This window comes from Silurus aristotelis, assembly GCF_946808225.1.
Source record: "Silurus aristotelis genome assembly, chromosome: 7".
In the NCBI taxonomy this organism is placed as follows: Eukaryota; Metazoa; Chordata; class Actinopteri; order Siluriformes; family Siluridae; genus Silurus; species Silurus aristotelis.
The window spans coordinates 4,207,715-4,226,680 of NC_139580.1; the positions used below are offsets into that span (position 1 = coordinate 4,207,715).

At 38.9% G+C, this 18,966-nt stretch overlaps 2 protein-coding genes across 2 annotated transcripts; both read right to left on the reverse strand.

Annotated features, from left to right (window-relative positions):
* Positions 1 to 1,145: 1,145 nt before the first annotated feature.
* eva1bb (eva-1 homolog Bb (C. elegans)) lies at positions 1,146 to 10,175 on the reverse strand. The gene is made up of 3 exons (XM_083547237.1): positions 9,997 to 10,175; positions 2,642 to 2,793; positions 1,146 to 1,692 (listed from the first exon to the last, which is right to left on the reverse strand). Exons 2-3 carry the CDS (start codon positions 2,706 to 2,708, stop codon positions 1,280 to 1,282), a joined length of 480 nt encoding a protein of 159 aa, XP_083403363.1. The 5' UTR covers positions 2,709 to 2,793; positions 9,997 to 10,175; the 3' UTR covers positions 1,146 to 1,279.
* Positions 10,176 to 16,888: 6,713 nt separating this feature from the next.
* On the reverse strand, positions 16,889 to 18,883 carry lsm10 (LSM10, U7 small nuclear RNA associated). The gene is made up of 2 exons (XM_083547247.1): positions 18,734 to 18,883; positions 16,889 to 17,738 (listed from the first exon to the last, which is right to left on the reverse strand). Exon 2 carries the CDS (start codon positions 17,726 to 17,728, stop codon positions 17,369 to 17,371), a length of 360 nt encoding a protein of 119 aa, XP_083403373.1. The 5' UTR covers positions 17,729 to 17,738; positions 18,734 to 18,883; the 3' UTR covers positions 16,889 to 17,368.
* Positions 18,884 to 18,966: the final 83 nt, after the last annotated feature.

Here is an 18,966-nt window from a genome sequence, read left to right on the forward strand (position 1 = left end):
CAGCTCTAATCTCTGGACTTAACACACACACACACACACACACACAGATAACATCTGCAGTAGTGCTCTGAGTCGTGACAGCTGGACCAAAGCTGGGCCTCTTCAGCAGCCTTTAAACTAAAATATAGAAGGCTATGGAGATGTATTCAGTTTGAAATGTCATATCTGGTTTAATGTTTGATCACTTGATCAGGTTGCCTCTGGAGAGTTCTCTAATAAAAGAGAAACGATGGATGGAGTCATGTTTTTTGTAAACGAAAAACCCATAGATTTTTTTGTTTTTTTTTTTATCATTATTTGTTCCAGCAGACTCATTTTTGATCTTGCCACGTATTAATGCATCAGCTTTAATGAATTTTCCCTACAATTCACATCATAAAGCAGGTAAACAGGCATAAAAGAAAAGACTCAAAATACTTGTTTTAAGCAAAAAAGGTTTGGTTTAATGATCATTTATATTAAAAGGAAATAAACAGCGCAAAATTATTATTATTTTTTTTGCTTAACGACTGCTGTTTATGCTCTATTTTTATTTGACTGGATGTCAAGGTGGGATGTGGTAAATAGGAACTCAAAGTAGGATATACACAGTGACTCCTCCCCCTTTTATGTAGCGCAACCGGGTATGTGGGTTTTTTATTGTTGAGTAGCTCTGCCCCCTTTTTAAATATTCACTATCCTTGACCTTAGAACTAGACAGAATTGTTTTACATTGTAGGTGGAACATTTATGCATCACAACCAGGATCAAACATTGTGTGAACCCAAGATTAAAAAGAATGGGGAGAAGAAGGGAGCCTTCTGGCCAATTAGAATCCAGAATTGAATAACGCTACAGTGTGAACAATACAACAGCACCAAATCACTATCATTAACACAACACACACACACACTCTGGAATGTGTCTGTGGTGAAAGTTGAGAGCAAATGCTTTTCTGACATCTGAAATCATTTTCATGACCCCCAGGGAGGAGGGTTGTTTCTCTTTTTGATTGTGGGAGAGCAGCCACAGGAAGTGGAGGCCTGAGAAACGTGGGGTGGTGTTTCTTCTTTAGCGTGGGACCGGGATAAAAACTGAAGCTTCTCAGTTTAAATTCTACTGAGACTCTAATAAATCTCAATATATACAAATGCTCCGAAATAGAATAGTTTATATAAAGGTTTATTCATAAATGTGTAGAAAATATTGTAAATACTGAACTTTTCTCACCGTGTGTCAGTTCCAGTGAAGTGCAAAGATTCTGGTGGATTACAGTAAATGATCTGGAATACATCTTTAGCTAGTGATAGTGCACACGTCCCAGCGTCCCAGTCCCTGCGGATAAGATATCCGGCTGTCCGTTTCTCCAGATTTCTCTGACGATGCGTTCTCTCTCCTCTAAACGCCGAGCTCTCTCCAGCTCATCAGCCGAAGAAAACACGTTCACGTCCGTGGTGGTCCCGTTGACTTGGTTCTGCTCGTTCACGGTCACATCAGGAAACGCTTCCTCTCCTTCATCGTCGCTCTTGTCCAGTCGTTCCTGCGCACCTTCTTCGTCAGACACTTTGAGATGTTTTTGGTCTGGAGATGAAGTTTTCTTCACAGCGTTTCTTCTGGGCCTGCAAGCGAAGCCCAGGATGAGGAGCGTCAGAGCCAGGAGCAGCCCGAAGCAGACACCCAGCATGAAGTACAGCGCAAAGCTTTCGGTGTTCTCTGAGGGAAGAACATATTGCAATTACGACTAATGTTCGATATACAGAGCTCTACACTACATGAACAAAAGCTTGTAGACACCAGAACTTAAAAAAATCTCATTCCACGTTTAGTACCCATTTGTCATTATAATAACCTCCACTCTTCTGGAAAGATATTCCACTACGTTTTGGAGTTTGTGGAGAATCACGAGGGTGTTTTGTAAACTCAGGTACTGATGTAGGTGATGTGAGGAGGACTGGGGTGCAGTCAGCTTTCACATTAATCACAAATGTGTTTAATAGGGTTGAAGATCTATAGCAGGCCACTCAAGATCTTCATCTTCATTGAGCTGGCTTTGTGCACAGGGGCATTGTCATGCTGGAGCAGGTTTTGGGTCTCCTAGTTAACGTGAAAAGAAAATTTCATTCTACTGCATCCAAAGACGACCGATACGACTGTGTGGTAACCAGAGGTGGGAAGTCATGAAGTACCAATATGTCGTTACTGCACTTAAGTAGATTTTTTTTCTGGTATCAGTATTTTAATTCACTATTTATTTTTCGGACAACTTTTGACTTTTACTGATTTTTTTACACAAATATTTGTACGTTCTACTTCTTACATTTTCAAACCAGCCTCGTTACTTTAGTTTGAATCTATCACTAATCTTTGGTGACATGATCAATATTTCGTCTTATATTGTAATGTAACGTGTCCAAATACTTTTGGCTACAAACTACAAATGGAGTTTATAATAATGTCAAATGGAAATAGTAATAATGTAAAAGAAATATAAGAGAAATAATAATAAAAAATGGTACATTATTATATACGTGCTATATATTTTGTAATCATTTTATTTAAAAAAAAATATTAAAAACAAATTAAGTGCCAATTTCCTCGCACAAACACTCCTCTCTTTGTGTGTGTGTTTGTGTCTACGTCTGTGAGAGAAAGTGATACACACCTGTAATGTGAGCGTAGGTGGCCATGCTGTTGCTCAGCAGCTCCATGTCCTTTCTCACAGGATTCATTTTGTCTTCCTCTGTCTCTCTGTCACACCCACACAACCCTCATCACACTTCCTGCTACTCAGCTCACATTACACACCCCACACTCCTGAAAACACACACACAAAATATGTGTACATATTAGGATATTAGAATTAGAAAAATATATTAGACATACAGTGATGTCATAAGCACCTAAAGTAATGTGTTTTATTTCTCCACCAGCCCTTCATCCTCAACTCACCAAACAGAGTGGACGTTTTTTTTGTGACATTTTAAATCTGGTGTAAAAAAAAAAGTATAATTTGATTAGCAGTTGTTCTTTGCCTAAATATGTCTATAATTCTTGACTCTTGCATCAACTTTTAAATCATTAATATTACTTACCACTGTGGTGTAAGAAAGAAAAAAGTTAAACAATGAGAAGACAAACACTGGGAAGGAAAATACCAGGATGCTTACACTAAGGAGCTGAAAACTGAAGCTAAAGAAATCAGGAATACTACCACTAAGAGGCAAAACATAAACTCAGATCACTGCTCTGAAGCCAAACACTCAGAACCCAAAGATTCAGGAAACAAACATTGAGAAAAAAAAAAACATTCAGAAGCCGAAACAACCAAAATACCGGAAAACCAAAGATTTATATCCCAAACACTGGAAAACAAGCACTGAATGGATAAACACTCAGAAACTAAAAACATACACATGAAACCAACAAAAAAGCGAAATAGGAAGAAGTGAAACATTGTGAAGCTTAATGCTAAGAAGTTAAACTGTTAGGTCAACAATGAGACAATCAAAACCATCAGAACCCAAAGATTCAGAAGTCAAACAATAGAAAACAAACACTGAGAGGAAAAACACTCAACAATGATGCTCCACACGGAGAATTTAAAGTCTCTGAAGCTAAACACTGAGAAGCTGAGACAACCAAAACATTCATAAACCAAAGATTCAGAAGAAACACTGGAAAAACAAACACTGAGAGGAAAAACTTTGAGAAGCCAAAAATGTACAGATAAAACCCTCAGATGCTAAACACTGAGAGACTGAATGGTGTGAAGTTAAACTGTCAGAAGGTTAACACTGAGTCAACCAAAACCCTCAGAAACAAAATATTTAAGAGCCAAACACTGGAAAACAGACTTTAAGAGAATAATCACTGAGAATTTGAGTCAACCACAACAGTCAGAAATTGAAGATTCAGAAGCCGGACAGTGAGAAGATAAAAATTTAGAAACTAAAGACGTACACATAAAACCCTCAGAAGTGAAATGCTGAGAAGGTAAACAATGAGAAACTAAGCGCTGAGACAACCAAAACTCTTCAGAACCCAGGGATTCAGAATCAGAACATTCAGAAGGAAAACACTGAAAAGCTGAGACAAAGAAACCAAAGATTCAGAAGCCAAACTGCAGAAATCAAACACTGAGAGAATCAACACTGAAAGGCTCAACACTGAGACAAAAATAAATATATTGGATCTCTGTATAGCAGCAGTCAAACCATCTACATCAATGTTGGGTATAATCGTGTGTACTGACCAAGCTAACATATGTAACCCCAATTCCAAAAAAGTAAAGACATTGTGTAAAATGTCAATAAAAACAGAAGGCAATGATTTGCAAATCCCACAAACCCATATTTTATACACAATACAGAATAAAAACATATCAACTGTTGAAACTGAGGACCATTTTTAAGGAATAAATAAGCTTATGTTTTATTTGGTGGCTGCAACATATCTCAAAAAAGTTGGGACGTGGCAACAAAAGGCTAGAAAAATACGTTTTATTAAAAACAAACAGCTCGAGGAACATTATAAAACTAATCAGGTTCATTGACAACAGGTCAGTAAGATGATTGGGTATAAATACAGATCTTAAACTGGCAGAGTCTCTGGGTAAAGATGGGCAGAGCTTCACCAATCTGTAAAAATGTTAAAATTGTGTTACAATTTCAGAATAATGTTCCTCAAAATCAAATTGTGAAGACTTTAAATATCATCTACAATACATAATATTGTGAGAAGATTCAAAGAATCTGGAAAAAATCTCTGTGCAAGAGACAAAGTCAAAAATCAATATTTAACTTTAGGCCCTCGGGTGGCACTGCATTTAAAACAGTCATGAATCTGTAATAAATATCACTGTATGGGCTCATTAACACCTCCAGAAATCAATGTATCATCATGTCATCCACAAATTCAGGTTGAATCTCTATCACGTAAAGAAGAAGCCATATGTGGAAATGATCCTGTCATCTTCTCTGGGCCAATGCTCATTTAAAACGAGTGGAAAACTGTTTTATAGTTGGAAAAACAACATTTTAATTTCATTAAGGAAACCATGGACACTGCATCCCCCATACTAAAGAGGAGAGGGACCATTCAGCTTATTAGTGCTCAGTTCAAAAGCCTGCATCTCCGATGGCATGGGGGTGCATTTAAGTTTATGGAAATGGTAGCTTTCACATTAATGCTGAAAGGTACATACAGGTTTTAGGGCAAGATAGACCGTCATCCAGAAAACATCTTTTCCCAACTGTTTCGAGATGAAAATTTAAATTAGCTTATTTTGTTCTTAAAACGTTATGCTTTGTTTAAACGTTTGATGTTTTCTGTGTTCTATTGTGAATAGTATTATAGAATTATGAGATTTTAAAATCATTCCATTCTGTTTTTATTTACATTTTATATAGTGTCACAACTTTTTTGGATTCGGGGTTTTGTGTGTGTGTGTGTGTGTGTGTGTGTGTGTGTGTGTGTGTGTGTGTGTGTGTGTGTGTGTGTGTGTGCGGTTAATGTTCCAGTCAGAAAACATGTGTTTGTGTGTTCTCTGACTTGGTCGTTTTCAAAACATTAGTGTTCTTAACACACTGGATAGTTATGTCACCCCATCTAATGTCTCCCCTCACACGTCAGTGTCTCTGTGTGTGTGTGTGTGTGAGTGTGTGTGTGTGTGTGTGTGTGTGTGTGTGTGTGTGTGTGTGTGTGTGTGTGTGGAGGGAAAGGGGTGAAGGCAACAAATGCTCCACAGGAAATGACTTCAAAACCATGACTCTTTAAAAGCAACTTCTCAGGCTGTGGAGTTTTAATTAGCATCGCAACGATCTGTTTATTAGCAGCTGTGTCCCAAACACCCGTGTCTGATAAAAAGATTTCCACAAAAAAAAAAAAAAACATTTGGTCTAGAAAAGAATGTGTGATTTTGGACGGTGCTCATGAAAACGGCAAGAAATATGAAGGTTTTTACATACACATCTAAAAATCTTTTTTTTTTTTTCTTTTCACATGTGCAGTGCATTCTGGGTAATTCACATGGTTCCCCAGCTACTAAGACCAAGAACACTAGAAAACAAGTCTATAACAAATCATGATGTTAATAAAACGTCATTAGTGGGCAGATTGCTATATTTAGAGTTTATGGTGATGGACTCTTCTCTAGAATACGAGTGTTTGGGACACTGCCGGAGTGTGTTTGGGACACAGTGGAGTGCTACTGAAACACAACGGAGTGCTTTTGGCTTTGGGACACAGCCAGAGTGTGTTTGGGACACAGCCTAGTGAGTTTTTGGACACAGCTGTAGTGAGTTTTTAGACACTGCCGTGGCGACTCTCTGAACCATGTGCCCCTGACAGCCAGAGCCAGAGGGTCCATGCTTTTCTCTTCCTGCCCACTTCCTGTTTAAAGGCTCATAATTACTGCTGGGTGTAGTCTAGTGAAATGAGACATAGCTGCTTTCCTACCCTCCATCCTCCTGCCCTCCACCCTGATGGTATCAGCTCACAGAGTAAAATAAAAATGAAAACAGCCGAGCTCCAGCTGGGGCACACTGGAATCAGGGAAGAGACGCCTGTCTGTCATACTGTCTGTATCCCCATCTTACTCCCTGTCTATCTCAACATCTTACTCCCTGTCTGTCTTACTGTCTGTCTCAACATCTTACTCCCTGTCTGTCTTACTGTCTGTCTCAACATCTTACTCCCTGTCTGTCTTACTGTCTGTCTCAACATCTTACTTCCTGTATGTCTCACCATTTTACTCTGTCTTAGTCTTTGTCTCAATATCTTAATTTCTGTCTGTCTCAACATTTTTCTCTTGTCTTTTCTCTTGTCTTAACATCTTACTCTATGTCTCAGTGTCTCACTTTTTTACTATGTCTTTACTCATAGCCTCAACATCTTTCTGTCACACTTTATATCTCACTCCTTTTTGTTTTACCATCTTATTCTCTGTCACACCATCTTTCTCTTTTACTCGCTGTCCGTCTCATTATATCTCTCTCTGTCTCTACCTTACTTTATGTCCAACTCACTCTGTCTCCCTTAGTCTCCATCTAGCGGCCTGTCTTTCTTTACATTTTACTCTGTCTCACGCTTTGTCTTTCTCCATCTCTCATTCTCTTTTTTTCTTTTTCTCTTTATCTCCATCTCTCTCTGTACTAGTATCTATCTCTCTCACCCACTCTTTCGCACGTCTCGCTCATTATCTTCCAACCTGTCTTATCTCTCAATCGCTCATACTCTTTCTGTATGTCTTACTCTATCCGTCTCTCACTCCATCTCTCTCTTTATCTCTTGTTGTTGAGGAGTAAATTATGGTTATCACTCTTACTGGACTGAACACAAACAGTGTGATTACTGCACACACACACACACACACACACGCACACGCACACGCACACACACACACAAAGGAATGTAATAACAGGTCATAGTTAGTGTGAGTCAATTCAAGGCATGTGTTTGTTTAGGAAGCCACAACATCTTAAAATATCTCAATCAGATACCACACACACACACACACACACACACACACACACACACACACACACACACACACACACACACACACACACACACGTATGAATCACTATTTGACAGACAAAATTCTGTGACACACACTATTTCCCAGCAGCTACTCTGTTCATGTAACCATCAACCTGCTATGACCTGCATCACCATATGTGTGTGTGTGTGTGTGTGTGTGTGTGTGTGTGTGTGTGTGTGTGTGTGTGTGTGTGTGTGTGTGTGTGTGTGTGTGTGTGTGTGGGTGGGTAGGTGGCTGGATGTGTGCGTTTTCAATCTATGATAACTTTCATTGCATAATTACCCTAAAACATCACATAAAACCAAACCAGTTCTGACATCACAACACAAACGGATTCTGATTGGACAGAAGGTGTTGAAACTTTGATGTATGCATTATAGTTGCTATAGCAACAGCTTCTTCTAGACATGCTGGAGTAAATTTGGGATGAGACTGAGTACGTTTAGGACACAGCAGGGGTGCATGTCAGAAACAGCCATTGTGAGTCTTTAAACCATGTGACCCTGATGCCCTGAACCATGAGGGTCCATGCTGTTCTCCTTCTAACTACAAGAACTTTAAAAGGGGGAACTACAGGGAAGAAATGTTAATAAACACACCAATATATAGATTAATACCAGGTAGAAAAAAATTTCATTAAGATATCTTTCAGGTCGAAATGTAAAAAAAACAAAAAAGGATTAATCCTGAATAGTTTTTCAGCTGCCACTTTAATGTAAGATGAGTTTATCCGTAGCTGCCAAATACAGATACAGAGGCTCAGATCATTTAGCATTAAGATGCTTAAAGGTGCAGCTAGAAAGAAAGAAAGAAAGAAAGAAAGACTTGACACACATACAATACAGCACAATGAAATTCTTTCTTCACATATCTCAGCTTGATACAGCACCCCTGAAACAGAAGGGGTTAAGGGCCAGCAGGGGCAGCATGGTGGTGCTGGGGCTTGACCCCTGACCTGTAACCCCTAACATTAACCACTGCGCTACCACTTCCCATGTATGATGTGGTATCAGAAAGTGTGGAGAAATAACACAACATTTTGCAGAATATCAACATTTACCTCAGATGTGGTGTTAAATGACTTCCATAACAAAATGTATATAATTACTGTCATAACACTTAGCATTGAGCGCGAACCAGAATTCTACAGGTTGTGTGATTCTGAGGAGACACCAGTGATGTTTCACAACGAATAGAGCACAAGGAGTGAAGTGTCCGTGTGGAATCATCTCGGAGAAACGACGAACACAAAACTATGTGAATGTGATGGGTTACATATGCACCACACACACACACACACACACACATACACACACACACACGTACACACACACACACACACACACATATTTATATGACATATATATATATATATGTGTGTGTGTGTGTGTGTGTGTGTGTGTGTGTGTGTGTGTGTGTGTGTGTGTGTGTGTAGATAAAACATTACACTTAGAATAGAAAATTCACACGTCACATTAAAAAACACTGACCAATCACATCGCATGAAACATGAAACAAAGAACAGGAAGCAAAGATAAGACTAAATTTCTTTTTTCTATTTAGTCCTTTGTTCATTTCTTTATTCTCTTTTATGTTTCTTTCTCTTGCTTGTTTTCATTCTTTACACTTTTTGTTTTTCTTTCTTTCTTTGTTTCCTTCGATGTTTGTTTCTTCTGTTTTTCTTCTGTTCCTATCCTCTGTTTTTCATTTACATTATTTTCTCTTCTTTCCATTTGTTTCTTTCTTCTTTCCTTTCATCTGTCTTCCTCATGTCCAGTTCTCGCCTTTGTTGCTTTGTTTAATTTTTTTCCCTTTGCTCAATCAAGTTCTCCTCTACATTTACTTGGGTTTTTTTCTTACTTTGCGTTTATTCCTCTTTTTGTTCTTTCCATTCATATTTTGTTCTGTATTTTTTTCTAGAGTTAAATTTTTTTTACCCTTTTTTGTCAAGAAATTGTATGAACATCTTCCTAACTCTTTCTTCCTACAATCCCACCATCCATCCTTCTCTTTTCATTTCAAACAAACTTGAACAACAGATCATCTCTCCCTTCATCCTGTTCAGCTCAATAAAAATGCTACATCTCCTTGGGAATGTATTGAATGTATATTTCTGTATAATGTTTATATAACTTCATTTTAATAATTCTTTTTATTATCTCCTTCTCCTCACTCTTTTGTATACCTGCTTTTATCCATCACTTTTCTCTTTGAAAGTTCAACCTTAAGAGCTTTTCTGTAATCTATAATAATTTCTGCAGTAAAATTTCTGTATTTTAAATAAAAGCTTGACTTCTTTTTCTCCTCCTCACTTTTTTTTCATGTTTTTTCTGTAGACTGAAAATAAATCTGTACTGAGATACTGAAAAACCGAGACACAAAACAGCTGAAACACCGGAGTGCACACGCACACACACACACACACACACACACACACACACACACACACACACACACACACACACACACACACTCACCTCTGTTTATAAAACATCAGCTTCTGAAGAAAGATATATCTCCTCTGTGAAGCTTCCAAAAGTCCACCAATGCAGACAGAGAGTCGAGTGTGGACCTGACGAGTGTGTGTGTTTGAGAGGGAGAGGAAAAGAGGGAGAGAGAGAGAGAGAAAGAAAGAAAGAGAGAGGGAGAGAGAGGGAGGAAGGGAGGGGAGGGGAGAAACAGAGGGTCCACTGAGCAGGACCAAGAAAACTGAGTCTGGGAGGTGCTTGTCCTAAACACTTACATGCACACACACACACACACACACACACACACACACACACACACACACACACACACACACACACACACACCTTTTTTACAGTAAGAGGCAAAAGCTGCACTCAAATAGCAAATTGCTCTCTCTCTCTCTCTCTCTCTCTCTCTCTCTCTCTCTCTCTCTGTCTTTCTATTAAATAAAAAATTAATGCAAAAGAAAATGTAATTGAATTCTGGATCATGATATGGTGATATTTTTTTTTCTGACAGTACTCCAGCTTCTTTTCGAAGCGTGTCAAGCACCTTCTGCGTTTCGCACTGGATCTCTGCAATTGTGTAAAAATGGCGACCTTTGCCCTGAATCTTCATCTTCGTGAAGGGTACGGTGGATGCAGAAGTAAGATCATGGTGTTTCTGGTGAGAAACTCACGTGTGAGGTGAGCTTGGTGACAGGGTTTGCAGATATCAGAATGGGTGAGGCCGGTGCTCCCTGTGACTGTGCGTGCAGTCTTGTGCTGCCATCTGTTAGACTCATTTAAAACTAGTCTCGAAACATTTTAGTCACATCTTCTGTTTTCTGACATCTTCCGGAGAAAATTTGGATTTTAAATACAACCGTTAGATAATTTGACTCATCTAACATCAGAGGAGGACTGTTAACAGCTGCTATAATGTAACTGAAAACAGAAACTAGATGATTTGGCCAAAAGTATTGGAACACACAGCCATATGTGGTTCTTACCCAAACTGTTAGCACAAAGTTGGAGATTTGTATGTGAATTTTGCACATCCCATTACACATTCATTGCTCATTTGCTGTTATAAGAACCTCCACTCTCCTGGGTAGAGGCTCCACTAGATTTTTGTTAAGATTTGTAGAGATTCATTCAGTCACATGTAAAGTGTTAGTAAAGTCAGGAACTGATGTAGGTGACCCATGTACATCAGATCTTCATCAGATCTGGTTTTGTGCACAGGGGCATTGTAATGCTGGAGCAGGTTTGGGTCTTCTGAAGAAAAGATTTTATTCTACTGCATCCAACTTTGTGGTAACAGATTGGGGAATATCCCTATATGGCTGGGAAAGTCAGGTGTCCCAATACTTTAGGTCTTATAGTGTATTTGTTAAGGAAGCACCATGTGGTTTGGTTTCTACATAGAATATTAATATAAATATAAAGATTGATGACTCTTAGTCGCTTAAAACTTTAAGAGAATAGACCACCAGCACCAGAACTAGAACCAGCACCAGCACCAGCACCACCACCACCCCACCAACAACAACAACAACAACAATAATTGTGGATGAAAAAAATATCCTGCGTCATTGTTGTCATTTTTTCCCTCTATGTTCTAATTTTTTTCCCCCACACCCTGTTCTCTCTCATCTCTTTCTGACTTGGGTCTCTTTCTCTATTTTTTGTTTCTTGCACTTTCTTTCTCTCTCAGTGTCCACACACACACACACACACACACACACACACACACACACACACACACACACACACACACACACACACACGTCGAGAGGGAGGTTGTTGTCGGCGTGAGTGTAAAAGCAAAGGGAGGAGTATTAAAGTTCGACTGTAATTTACACCCACACACACACTTAAAACACACACCCTTCCCTAAACTCCGGACAGACTCAGCTCCTTCAGCTCTCTTTCACTCTGTAGGCCTCCAGATGTCCTAGCAAATTTAAACAGTCTGTGTGTGTGTACATTATACTCGTACACACACACACACACACACACACACACACACACACACACACACACACACACACACACACACACACACACGCATATACAGCCACAGTAGAGGCTTTCAGACAGCACTAACACATTATAACTAATTTACGTTTGTGTGTATTGTAGTAGACAAGTAGTACAAACATTCTAGTACAAACAGGTCAGGGTCAGGGTCTGGGTCAGGGTCTGGTTCTGGGTCAGGGCCAGGGTCAGGGTCAGGGTCTAAGAATGCCATTAAACTAATACCATGTCAGAAGTCTTTGATGAAGCTTTCCAGTTGCTTGAGTGCTTGAGTGCTTGGTTTAATAGAAATCGAGGTGGGTCTTTAGAGTTTTTAAGGAGACACTCTGTGACTCAGTTGTTCAGACATCAAAGACGTATATTTCACCACCTGGTTGCTGGGAAAGAGAAGAGACTTGATTTATTTCTTGAGGGTTGGCAGGTCAAATCAAGTCATGTCATTGTCTCCAAGGTTATTTTATACAGAACAGGGTTTGATAAGTGCCTTCACGTCTGGTTTTGCCTTTTGTAGGAAAATATGTAGGAAAGTTTTACAGTCGAGTGAATTCAGCACTGTAGAGCCTTCTGGTGATCTGGGTGGTGATGAGTCGTTCATGAACGATTCGTTCACTTTGAACGAGTCTTTAATGTGACTCGATTAGTCTCGAAGACTGATTTGTTCATTTTTTTACTGGACACACGTGAGCAAAGCATCACTAAATCTCTGTAGGTTATGTACAGGAAACAGAATTGAGTAGTTCATCTCATGAGTCCTCTGGTCCGAGTCGTTCGTTATTTTATCAAATCAAATCAAATCAAATCAAATCAAATTTGATCACATGACTCCCAAAGGCGCTACACAATGCAAACGATCAAAATATTTTTTCCGGATCTTAACAATTATTGTTACAATAATTATGGGAGTAATGTGACAAAAGACCTACTGGCACAAATCAAAAGATATGAGAGGTGAGCTACTCATTCTGTTGATCAGAACAGATGTGAACAGATGTGTTGGGGGCTTATTGAACATGTAACATTTTGTTTTATTTCTGATCAAAGAAAAGAAATAAATGATCTAAACGATTTGTTCATTTCGATGAACGAGATTCAAAGAACCAAGTAACTAAAATTATCCGATCTTCCAATCACTGTAACTGGTGTGTTTGGATTTCATCATCCCCACTCTAATGATGAGTTCACTCAGGTTTGTTGTTGATGGAGAGGCTGCAGCTTTATGTTCCATCTGCCCTCATGTGTGTGTTACCTTCTGGCTCCCCTTTATTTCTGCGGTCATAGCTAGTCTTGTCAAAGTCTCTGCTTGCACTTTGGTCATGATATTCATTGCCTTTAACCATTATGTGATCATAAGCTATCTTTGCTACAATGCCTTGTGGCTACTAGGGCCATTGAATTGAAATTTGGATCAGTTGCTTGGTTTTGCTCCTGTATGATCTTCATGGATAGAAATGCCCAGATCATTCTTATCCTGTAAAGGAGAAAACTGCACTGCCCACAACAGGTTAGCAATATGAGAAATCAAATCTCACTCGCCCATTTTTCCTGCTTCTAACACATCAACTTTTCAGGACAAAATGTTCACTTGTTGTCTAATAAATAAATCCACCCACTAACAGGTGCCATGATGAAGATAATCAGTGTTCTTCACTTCACCACTCAGAATATTATAATGTTATGCCTGATCTGTGTACAGAGTATGAAAAACTACATCTTATGTCTTACCATTTATGTGACATGTCTGTAACGAAAAATTATGGGGCAGCAGGAAGTGAACTGTAGATGCAAGATCCAGACAAAGGTTTTAATGTTTACGGTGTAAATGTTGCACCGGTACATTTTTGCGAAAGAAAATGAGGTATCGTACAATTTGGACACTTGTTCGACATCATCTGAAGGTCATTACTCTATACAGGAATCTGGATCAGTCAATGTTGACTTATGCCGGACTGGGAAAGAAGGAAAAAGAGAAAATTCAAACTGTGAGGGTGGAACAGGAAATAGCTGTGGAGAACCTCTGCCACTAAAAGAGCTCTTTGTGTTTATGTCAGTTAGAGAATCACACTTTATATACACACGTATACACTAAACATGGGGCTGGTGCCATAAAACCTGCTTTAGCATCGGCAAACGGCCTTCAAAATGATCACAGGATGAGGTTTAGTGCGTATGTGTTTATGTTGCTGATGAGAGGAGTGGACATATGTATTCAGCTGAAAAAACAGAGGCGTGGTGACGAAAGTGTACCTCTCGCAAAAATGGAGATGGTCCAGGTAGATAAATCTAAGTGTGGGATTCAGGTATAAAGATTGGAAAATCTGAGGGGCGGAGCCAGATGTATGACACTTGGGAGCTGAGAGGGATGTCCATATATATATATATATATATATATACACACACACACACACACACACTATATTTTCAAAGTATTGGGTCACCTGGTCATAAATACAGTATGTGATCCCACATATAGTCCCAATTTTCTCCTATAATTCCCTCCACTCTTCTGGGAAGATGTTCCACAAGATTTTAGTGTGTGCTCATGGATATTTGTGTTCATCAGCCACAAGGTTGTTATGAAAGGCAGGTACTGATGTAGGTGAGGAGACCTGGGGTGCAGTCCGCATTCACATTCATTTTAAAGGTGTTCAGTAGGGATGAGATCAGAGCAGGAGATCTTCCTCTCCATGTAAACCAGATCTTCAAGGAGCTCACTTTGTGCACCGGAGCATCGCCATGCTGCAACAGGTTTGGGTTTTCAAGTTCAAGTGAACGCAAAATCTTATTATAGCATTTCTAAAGACACTTGGACAGTTTGGAGAAGAACCACATATATCAGGAAAGGGCAGGTGACCCAATACTTTTGGAAAGAGTGTATATAGAACCTGAAAGCTGAAGGAGTGGGGGCAAATTTATGGTTCTTGAAGGGTGAGGGGAGGGTCCAGGTGTGGGTATTTAAATAGACAAAAATTTGTCAAGGTAGAGATTTTCCATTAAATTAAATCATATTGGATTTTATGTACAATTAATTTTTATTATAGTAGAAATGAACTCCATATAGACACAAACTCCTGAGGCATTAGGGAGAAACCATGTGTTTGCAAGGACTTACATAAACCCATAAAGCTGCAGTACATATAATATATATATATATGGCATGAAGTCATGCTTTACTGTACTCATATTGCCCATTAAAAACTACATTCCCCTTGTATTAAATCCTTCTATTGGGGCTTTTTATTGTGTCTGTTACTTGAAATAGTGTTTTTACTGGGCTGTGAGTGTGAACAGGAACTCACACACTGTTATTATGTGGTGATTAAGCGTCAGCTCTGCCACAGCAGCTCCGCCAACAAAAATACTCATTTAAATAGATCCACTTTTAACTATGAAACCTCAGAGTCAGACAATAACACAGAGGAGAGCTAAAGAAAAAACAAAGGACCTCTTCTTCATCTTCATCACAGAGTCTAGATCGTGTGTGTTTGTAGACTGTGTTTCGGAGACTGATGAGCAACAAATGGGGATTTACATAATCCACTATGGTTCCATCAACATCTGCGAGACACATCCAATAAGCAACAGAACATGTTCAGCAAACCATATCAGCACATCTGTATTTTCAAGAAGAAACCTAATGTTCCTGCAAAACAAAAGTGATCCAAAAAATGTTATGGGATCAACAGATGGTGAAAACGTTAATCCACAACCATGTGATCAATTCTACATATGTAAGATTGGTATGTGCTTTTTGAGCATCCCTTTTTATATTTGTATTTATATATTGTGTTGTGTATATACTTGTAATATAATAGTATGTCTTTCATCTATTCTTTTATATATTTGCATTTATTTGGTTTTTTTTTCCATGCTGCTGTAACAAAGAAATTTCCCCACTGTGGGACGAATAAAGGATTATCTTATCTTAGTCCCATTTCTGCTACATGAACTTCCACTCTTCTGGGGAAATGTTCCATTAGATGTTCCAGAGATCCATTCAGCCAGGGTTGTTAGTAAAGTCAGGTTCTGATGTAGGTGAGAAGTTGAGGCGACCCAGGGTGGAGTCAGTGTTCATTCAAAAGGTGTTCAACATGGTTGGAGCTATAGAGCAGATCTTTCACTCCAACCAATGTAAAGCAGATGATGCTCTGATACTATTGTGTGTCTCCATGATTGTGGTAACATTTTGAGGAAGAACCACATACTGCTGGGAAGGTCAGGCATCTCAATACCATGTAACATTTTTTGTACATTCAATTCTATATATTTATTCTACAATAAGCGTTATACCTGTGAGGGATTAATGGGGCTGATTTTTGGCATTTTAAATTAAACAGCATCTTCTGATTGTGCTCCGAATTAAAACCGTATTCCGTATTCAATCAGGGGAAACTAGCAAAACTGGACCTGTAAATATATAAAGCGCTCACCGTTTACACCTGCCACGATCATTACTAACGTATTTGTCTGGCTTTGTTTAATCCTGTCTTCTACGCTGTGCAGAAAAGAGAAATAACGGCACGATCACGTTCCGTGTTTTTCTCGTGTGCTCATTCGCTAAGCTAATTAGCCAATCGGAGTTCTCTTTCTCGCCAACGAGAGATACGCTGCTGATTAGACTTGAGAATCAGCTAAAAACAGTCAGCTTTACGTGATTATTTATTTGTTATCCATCCTTATATACTTCATTGGTTAAATATGATGATGTTTTCGAAAAGAGAGAATGAGAAGAAGATTTGGAACTGTTTAGTTAGCGATCCTTCAGACAGCTGTAGTTTAAGCTACAGGGAGGCATTGGGACCAGAACCTACTAACAAGTGCAGACTCTGAGAGTCTTGTGTTGTTCAATGGTTTCATTTCAGCAGTTTTCTGTATCACCTCATTAATTTAGTATTAGATTTTATTGACCGTGGAAAAAAAGAAAATCTGTTTAACTCAGAAAATTGTATGTATAAAAAAGTCTGTTTTGGGACAGTGTTACAAAAAATGTTTTTAAATAAATTGATGTTCTATATTATAGCAGTTACGTCTGTATGCGCTTTTCTGAGGCCCAGTGAGCTGATTAAAGAAACCCAAACCCATTCTCAATGATTGTGTATTTGCACAAACACCTCAAAGAACCTTTTCGCATGTCTGAATGAACCTGATGGAGTGTGTATGTGTTGATACAAAGCCATCACAACATATTGTTGAGGTGTTAAAGAACGCTCTTCTCATTGGTCAGAATGTTTTACGTCATCCGTCACACAAAAACAACAGAAACGTCTGTGATGTCACATGGAAGTGATTATTAGCTCCTGCTCACCGTTCACACAAAAATCTACCCAAAACAAAACATCTCTCGAACAGAAATTGCTCCTGGTTATTTTTTCTTCTTGCTGTACTCCTTCCTCCCCTTCTCAGTGAAGCAGCGCACTCTGCGGATCTTCTCCAGCTGGCTCTGTATGGTCTCTACAATGTCCACATGGTCAGGAATGTGGACGTAACGCACGTTACGACCCGTCACAAACAGGTCGGCCATCTCTGAAACGTTCCCCCGTCTGTCCCGGTACACCACGTCCTCCAGACGCACGTTCATGAAGGCGTCCACGTTGAGGACGCGACCCCGCGCCGTGCTCTCGTCCCGCAGATCCACCGTGGTCACCTGACCGTGCAGACCCTGTAACAGCACCACCAGGCTGTTCTCAGAGATGGTGCGCTCGGCGATCGACTGAGTCGCCATCGATTATATGCTGCACACACACACACACACACACACACAGCATTAAACATGCAATGAAATATAGTCATTACTGGAATTAAATCCACATCTTATAAACTACATGATAACAACACAAACACATTTCATATAGCTATGTGTAAAAGGATTTAAGACTAAAAAATATATATTTATCCTCATATCCAAGAGTTTAAAACAAACAAAAACAACACAAATACATCTTTTAAACAAAAACTAAATAACAATTATCATCAAAACGCAAAATCATAAGAAAATCAACTAGAAAACTAAAAAATCTGTTCAAAAACCCAAATAAAAAAAGAAAACAAATAAAAAACAACATAGTAAAAAAAAAACAAAAGATAAAAAACCCTATATAATTCAATTAAAAAACGAATAATATATATTATTTTTTATCTCAAAAGAAAACTTTTGTTTGCATTGTTTATTATTAATAATAGTGTTGAGGTTTTAATATTACTATTAAACACTTTTAAACTTAACATATTACAAATCTCCCTTTTATTCCTTCATCTTCCGTAAAGTGGAATATTGTAGGAGGAAACCGGAGAACCCGGAGGAAACCCATACAAACAACAGGCTGTGTTAAACTCTTTATTACTTTAATTAGAAATAAATATTAAACAGTAATATCATTGTAACTGAAACACCAGATAATATAACCAACATGCTCAGACATCAGTTTAGCATCATGCTAACCGGAAGTACAAACAGCCACCGACTCCACATTACAACTACACGGCCTTGTCCTAAATCCTCTCTGCGCCCTATCGCACTACACAGTGCTCTAATCTGACTGTAATTTATACCCTCCCTAGTGCACTACAGCTCAGTTTGGGATTCGCCCAGGCTACACGCGGGTTTTGTTCTAGTAAACAACAAAACAGGAGAAAGTTTTTAATGAAATGTTAATCTGTTAATATTTTTTCATTAATTAATTGCACAATTAATAAGTACTAAATGTCTTTACTGGCTGTTTCTTGTTACCTGAATGGTCGCATTTGTAGCCGCTGTAACATTTCCGCCCAACAGCAATCCCGTTGTTCCGCCTCCTACTTCGGTGTTATCAGTGGTGACGTCATTTATTTTCACCCCGAAGCGCGTTGTCTGCCCCCTAGCGGCTGGAGACTTATTCGGGAAAGTGAAATGACTCCAGAACCAACATGGCTACCATTCGATACTTCAACAGCATACAATTCCATCTGGACTGCGGTTCATTG